This window comes from Mus pahari, chromosome 16 (genome assembly GCF_900095145.1).
Source record: "Mus pahari chromosome 16, PAHARI_EIJ_v1.1, whole genome shotgun sequence".
Lineage (NCBI taxonomy): Eukaryota > Metazoa > Chordata > Mammalia > Rodentia > Muridae > Mus > Mus pahari.
This window is the reverse complement of record NC_034605.1, coordinates 49,609,447-49,616,642: the sequence shown is the minus strand read 5'-3', so window position 1 is coordinate 49,616,642 and position 7,196 is coordinate 49,609,447. Positions and strand designations below refer to the sequence as shown.

General features: G+C 43.0%; 1 protein-coding gene across 1 annotated transcript in view; it reads left to right on the top strand.

The window, feature by feature from the left end:
- The window catches only part of Nup153 (nucleoporin 153), a 57,328-nt gene continuing 50,132 nt past the window's right edge, over window positions 1-7,196 (top strand). Inside the window, exon 1 of the mRNA XM_021215243.2 lies at window positions 1-499. Coding sequence (XP_021070902.1) covers window positions 386-499 — 114 coding nt within the window. The 5' untranslated portion in view covers window positions 1-385. The remainder of the gene's footprint in view (window positions 500-7,196) is intronic.

Genomic DNA, 7,196 nt, shown 5'->3' with positions numbered 1-7,196 from the left:
GGGCGGCGCCGGCGGCCTGGACTGCGGCAGCGACGGCCAGGGCGGCTGAAGAGGATCCTCCAGCAGCGGGCGGTCGAGCTAGGCCTCAGCGGCGCCCGGAGCTGCTCGCGCCGGCCTCGGCGGGAGATCTCCATAGAGACGGTGACAAACACAGACGCGGGGGTCCGCACGCGGCCGGCGCTCCTCAGCCACCTCGGGGCCCTCAGCCGCCGCCACCGCCACCGCCACCTTCCTCGCCGCCGCGCGCACTCTCAGTTCCCGCTCGCTCCCTCGCGGTTCTCGCTGTGTCTGTGTGTCGCCTAGGGCCGGGCGGGGGAGGCCCTCAGGCCGCCGCCTCTGCCTCTCCCGCCCGGGAGCGGTAGTGGGAGGCCGCCCAGGCTCCACCATGGCCTCGGGAGCCGGAGGCATAGGAGGGGGCGGCGGCGGTGGCAAGATCCGGACTCGTCGATGCCACCAGGGGCCGGTGAAGCCTTACCAGCAGGGGCGACCCCAACACCAGGTACGGGACCCGCACGCCGCGGCGACTGGGCGGCTCCGGGCGGTCGCTGTAGGAGGGGCGGTGCGAGGACCCGGAGGCCCCACGTGGAGGGGACCAGAGGACCTGAGGCCGGGCCGGGGTGGCGACGGGAAGTGGGTAGAGCCTGGCCCGGCCAAGCGGCAGACACGTGGGATGCGAGCGGCCTCTCCCAACCCTCCCGCCCAAGGGCTTTCCCTGGCCGGCATAGGGCGGGAAAAGAAATCCCAGGCTTCGGATACTCGGGCTGCTGCTTCTTCTTCTTCTTTTTTTTTTTTTTTTTGGCGGGTTTTGGGGGTTTGATGGCATTCCTCACGACCTCGCGAAGGGAACAAGGGAAAGATGTGGTACCAGGCCCATCCACTGGCAGGCTTTTTCTTTCTGGTGTTCCCGAGTTCAGGGTGCGCGGGGAGGTTAATCTGCCGCCGCGACCGGGAGAGACTTGGGGAGGGGGCGCTGTTACCCGGATCGTGGAATAATTTCGGTTTTAGACGCGTTAAATCCTTAATGGTAGACCGGTCCCCTCGTCTGCCTGCTTGGCCTTTCCAGATCTGAACACACTGGGTTAGCTTCTCATCCTTGCCTCTCTTAACTGAGTTATAGTTATGTGGCACTGAGGCGTTTTGAAAGTCCCTCGCTGCTCTTACGTCTGGTCCCTGATGCGCGATTCTTCCCTCTCTTCTCTCCACCCCGCTCTATATACTGAAGACCAGAATCAGCCACTCTCTACAGTTGACCAGTTCTTCAGCTCTGATCTCATACACCAAATATTTTTAATATTGGGCGTTTTCTAGAAGTTTAAGGTATTTCGGGCTCACCACAGGTGTTAGTTAAGCCACCGTATGCCTTCTTTGGGTGTTTATAAAAAAGTCGATTCTTGTTGTAAACGAGATATTTGGTTCAGAGAACATTTTCAGTTATTAAAAATTGTGAGAATTAAAACGTTAAAAATTCACTTTAACAAAGCAGTTTTTAAAAGTAGGAAGTATATTTTAAGCTTACTGAAGAATGGCTAATACATAACTTGTTGCAAAATCCTTTGTTTGTTTGTTTGTTTTTGTTTTTGTTTCTCGAGACAGTGTTTCTGTGTGTAGCCCTGGCTGACCTGGAACTCACTCTGTAGACCAGGCTGACCCCAAACTCAGAAATCCGCCTGCTTCTGCCTCCCAAGTGCTGGGATTAAAGGCGTGCGCCATCACTGCTCGGCTGTTGCATACTCTTAAATGCAGAGTTTTTGTTTTATTCGGCTAGTGCTAAAATTGAATACTTGTTGGTAATGTTAAATTATATCACTTTTGAGATTTAAAAAATACAGATAGGGAAAGTTTTGAATAATAAAAGCTGTGTTTTATGTACTAAGAAGTTATTTGTCATTGCTTGGAAGCCTTGACATATTGCCATTTTCCCTGGATGTGTACAGAATGCCCGGGGTCTTCAGAAGCAGACTTTAAGATTAAAATCAGGTCACAAGCCTGGCCGGTTTAGTTTACCTAATACTGTATAGTGGACATTAAGACAAAAATACTCTTATACTAAGAGTAATGAACCACCTCTTAATGCTTGTTAAAGGAAAATGAAAAGAATTTGAGCAGAGAAATGGATGGCTTGGATAGAGTTTAGAAAGAAGCCAAAGTTATTTATTTTTTTTGAAGCCAAAGTTATAATCACAGCTTATTTTAAAATGTATTTAGATTAAAAAAAAAAACTAATTTGAGAGAGAAGTGCATTCAACTGAAACCGAACATGTTTTAGAGCTGATACAGATTTCAAGCTGTACGGTTTTAGAGCTCAGTAGTTAGCTTCTTGCCTCAGTCATTTAATTTAAAAAGTAAATACATCCTAATTTGAACTGGAATTAAAGATAACTTTCTTGATTAGCAGATTTAATTTTGGCAGAATTGACCAAAAAAAAGTATTTAGGCTTGTATAAAAGTATGCAGCTCAGTTTTTGTTTCTGTCTTAAAGTAACTAACTAGTCTTACCTCAGGCTTAATGGATGTCATTGTGCTCTACTAGCAGAGCTTGTCAACTGGTTGTTGTGCAGCAGCTGCTGAGTCATCATCTTGGATATATCAAGGAGCTTCATGACATGGCATGTTTCATACTAATGCTTGATAAGCGTCCAGGGCCTCTTGGCAGAATGAAGACTTTGGTTGTGTAGTAGAAGGTTAGACTAAGAGTAAGCAGGTTGGTGCTTATTGGTGAATGCAGGACAGCAAATGTCAGGCCAAAGTGACTCCTGTGACTCCTGTATCATGTTCAGTTGATTTCTGATTTCCTGTTTTGACTTCTGGTTTAGGTCTTCTGGGAAATGTTTAAACTTTAGCTCTTTTCTACTTTTAACTTTGCTTTCTTTTTCTTTTTCTTTTTCTTTTTTTTTCTTTTTTTCTTTTTCTTTGCCACCTTGCTTAAAGTTGTGGAGCTAGAAAGATACTATCTTGATCAACCAGATAAAGGGAGTAACAGTTACAAGTAGACATAGCTGGGTGTAGAGGTACATCTCTGACATCACAGCTGCTAAAGGGCTGAGGCCAGGGCATTCAGAATTGGAAGCCAGCCTGGGTTTCATAGTGACACTAGGCTAGTCTGAACTGTAGAGTGAGGCTGTCTCAAGAAGTGTAGAAGCAAATGAATAATGCAGGATGGTTATTTTCACCTACTCCATTAACCAACCACTTTCTACCTTTTTTTTGGACAGGGTCCTGGGTAGCTCAGGCTGGCCTTTTAAATCAGAGACTGTCCTGCTTAAATCTCTTGATAACTAACCCAGATACTTTTAAAATTGATTATTTTTCTAGTTGGGAATTCTTTTTTCCTGTTGAGTCTCCTTTCCCATTTTCATTGTGTGTAGCAAGGCCTGGAGGGTAAGCTGGTTGCATTTCCTAATACACTTGATCTCATGAGCAGAACTTCTGGGAGAATCTGTTGCCACCGCCTGGTGAGACAGAACCATTTGCTTTTTTCCCTCCCCTCTTTTGGTGCTGAAAGACTTTTCTGGCTTGGAGCTATGGGAATCTACCTTTCATCCTTACAGAAACAGACTGGCTGATAGATAGCCTGACCATCCTGGGTTAGGTCACTCACTACATTCAATTGTTTAAAAAGCTGAGGAAGAGGAGGGATTCTCTTTTCATCAATATTTTAGATCAAGGGTTGATGAATCCTTTTTACAAAGAAACAAAGCTATTTTGAGGCTCTGTGGCTGTAGTTTTGTTTTTTTAAAGGATCTTTGGCAAATGTTAAAACCATTTTTCCCTTTAAGACCAGGTCAAAGGCCCACAGTCAACTGAGTTTGTAGAAATGGGTTTATGTGATAGAATACTTTTTTTATTTTGCTACTTTGTGATTTTTTTTTTGACACCAATTAGTGTGTCCTGTGTAACATTTGATGTCTAAAGAGTATTCTCAGCTTTGAAAAGAGTAATATTTCTCAATATTTTATTCATTCCAGATACTAAAATTTTACTCTTTATATCACAGATGCTTATAGAAATAATTGCTTTAAAAACAATTCTGATGGCCGGGCGGTGGTGGCGCACTCCTTTAATCCCAGCACTTGGGAGGCAGAGGCAGGCGGATTTCTGAGTTTGTCGCCAGCCTGGTCTACAAAGTGAGTTCCAGGACAGCCAGGGCTATACAGAGAAACCCTGTCTCGAAAAACCAAGAAAAAAAACCAAAAACTTGCTGATGAAATCAGAATAAGTTTGAACCCCTGTTCCCCTGTTCTGCCTGAAGAGTTGAATGATGAAAAATTCTGCTTAATTTTGTCATCTATAAATGGAAGATTACCAAGAGTTAAATGACATAAAAATGTCTCAGATGGTATAGAACTCACATGAAGTTATGATTAAATAGAGCCTTGACTTTAACATTTTTTAAGTAGTCTATGCATTTTGCTGTCTTTTAGTATTAGCAGTATTTTTTCTTCCTCTGGTTACTTTTCCAAAATTCAAATTTTCAAAATTCTTTTCCAAAATCATACTACACTTAAGGTCTTTTTGGTTTTTTGAGACAGAGTTTCTCTGTGTAGCCCTGGTTGTCTTGGAACTCACTCTGAAGACCAGGCTGGCCTCGAACTCAGAAATCCACCTGCCTCTGCCTCCCAAGTGCCGGGTTTAAAGGTGTGTGCCGCCAGGCCATGGCCTGTCTTTGTTTATTTACCAAGTGAAAGTCAAACTAAAGTGATCTAAACTATTGATTGATGGGTGGGGGGGGATTCCTCCCTTTCCCTACCTTGTTAAACAGTTGAATGTGGTCACTGACTTAAGTGAAGAAGGATGATAGGCTATGAGTCATCCTGTTTTCTAAGAAGATAGATTACCTTAGTCCCAAACTAGAAAACCTTGTAGCACCAAAACTTTATCACAAAATTTGATAAAAGTCTAGCTTTATCACAACTTTTTAAAGGATTTTGTCTTTTTCTTGAGAAGTTCCAGTCACTTAAGTATGTAGGTAGAAAGTTCTGGCTTGATTGAATAGAAAGTGTATTATCTATCTATCTATCTATCTATCTATCTATCTATCTATCTATCTATCTATCTATCTGTGAGAGATGATATCAGCTTATCTTACCACTTAGCACTTTCCGTACCAGGTTTTCTTTTTTTTTTTTTTTTTTAAAGATGTATTCTCTGTAGTTGTCTTCAGATGCACTAGAAGAGGGCATTGGATCCCATTACAGATGGTTGTGAGCCACCATGTGGTTGCTGGGATTTGAACTCAGGACCTTTGGAAGAGCAGTCAGTGCTCTTAACCTCTGAGCCATCTCTCCAGCCCCCTTAACCATGTTTTTAATATGACACCAAAAAAGCTCCATTTATGTCTCCATTTCCTAGAAAGTTCTAATAATACAGGTATCTAGCTTGAAGTAAAATGAAGTGCTGAGTCAGATGCCACTAAAGATAGACATCTTGCTGGGCAGTGGTGTCGCACGCCTTTAATCCTAGCACTTGGGAGGCAGAGGCAGGCGGATTTCTAAATTTGAGGCCAGCTGGTCTACAGAGAGAGTTCCAGGACAGCCAGGGCTATACAGAGAAACCCTGTTTCGAAAAACAAAACAAAGCAAAAAACCAAAAAACAAACAAACAAAAAGATAGCCATCTTATGTGCAGGATATTGGGAACATTGCAATAATTCTGTATTTTCAACTTTTATATTTCTGATATAGAGCTTACTTTAATATGTCCCTAGCTAGTCTGGCCTTGGTCTGGTTCTGTCTGTGGTCAAAAAGCAAAAGTATATTTGCGGTCTTGATGTCAGACACAATTTATTATCAGAAAAGGGTAATAGAACACCTTTCTCAACTATAAATATTTCTATTTATTTGATTGTGCTTTATCTCTTTCATAGAGTGGCTTGAGAAATTCTTAGCTTCAGTATTAAAATGTGAGATATGAGAAAGCTCTTATGGGAGTTGAACTGCTATCGACTTAATGGGTTATGCTTCTTGTTACATTTTAAGGTTTTTTTTTTTTTTTTTTCCCCAAAAGGCTTGCTTTTACTATCTTCTTTCATTGAGTCTATATGTGTGTGAGCGCATTTGTGTGCTGGTGCCTGTGAAGGCCCAAAGAGGGTATCAGCCTCTGGAGCTCAAGTTACAGGCAGTTATGAGCCCTGACAGACTGCTAGAAACTGAACTTGAGACTTCTGAAAACCAGCAAGTACTCTTAGTCACTGAGCCATTTCTCCAGGCCCTTATTTTTTTTTTTTTGGTTGTTTGGTTTTTTTCGAGACAGGGTTTCTCTGTGGTCCTGACTGTCCTGGAACTCTTTGTAGACCAGACTGGCCTCAGAACTCAGAAATCCGCCTGCCTCTGTCTCCCAAGTGCTGGGATTAAAGGCATGTGCCACCACTGCCCGGCTATTTTTACTTTTGAGGCAGGGTCTTCCTATAGTCTAGTCTGGCTTGAACTCACTATATAGCCCAAGCTGGTCTTCATCTTTAAATATTTCTACTTTAGCCTGTTGAGTGCTGGGAGTGCTTGATTTATCAAGCATATGAATGTTACTGCCCAGCCAGTGTTGTAAGTTTTGAAGGGGGTGAAAATAGGCTACTTGGGAATATTTAATTCTTTAGCCAGAAGAATATTTTTAAGTGCCTGGAGAACTTGGACTGGGCAGATAGGGTAAGTTTAACAGTTTATAAAATATAGCGGTGCCTGAGATTTGTAGCTTAATTTCAGATTATCAAAATTTGACTTAGTATAAATGTCTTTATAATACTTAATTTCTTCCCACATGAAATAACCCAGTATTGATGTTACAGTGAGGTAGCTTTAAAAGTGACTGAAAAAAACTTTGGTGGTGGGGGACCTAGTGATTGCACAGATACTAAGTGAGTTAGGAGGATGAAGGGGTCTTGAAGAAGACTCAGGTCAGAATGAGGTATTAATGTAATATAGGGGTCTGAAAGAACTAGTGGAAATCGAAATGGAGTATTTTGGAAGAGTAAGGCTTGGTAAACTGGTGCTAGACTTAGTTTGTTGTCATGGTCACAGAGCCATTGAAGTTATGAAAGATTGTAGAATTGAATGCTATTTAATAAGGATAATGTGAAGGGAGTTGAGTGAACTTAAGTAGAATGAATGGAGTAGCCGGGCATGGCGGCACACACCTTTAATCCCAGCACTTGGGAGGCAGAGGCAGGCGGATTTCTGAGTTTGAGGCCAGCCTGGTCTACAGAG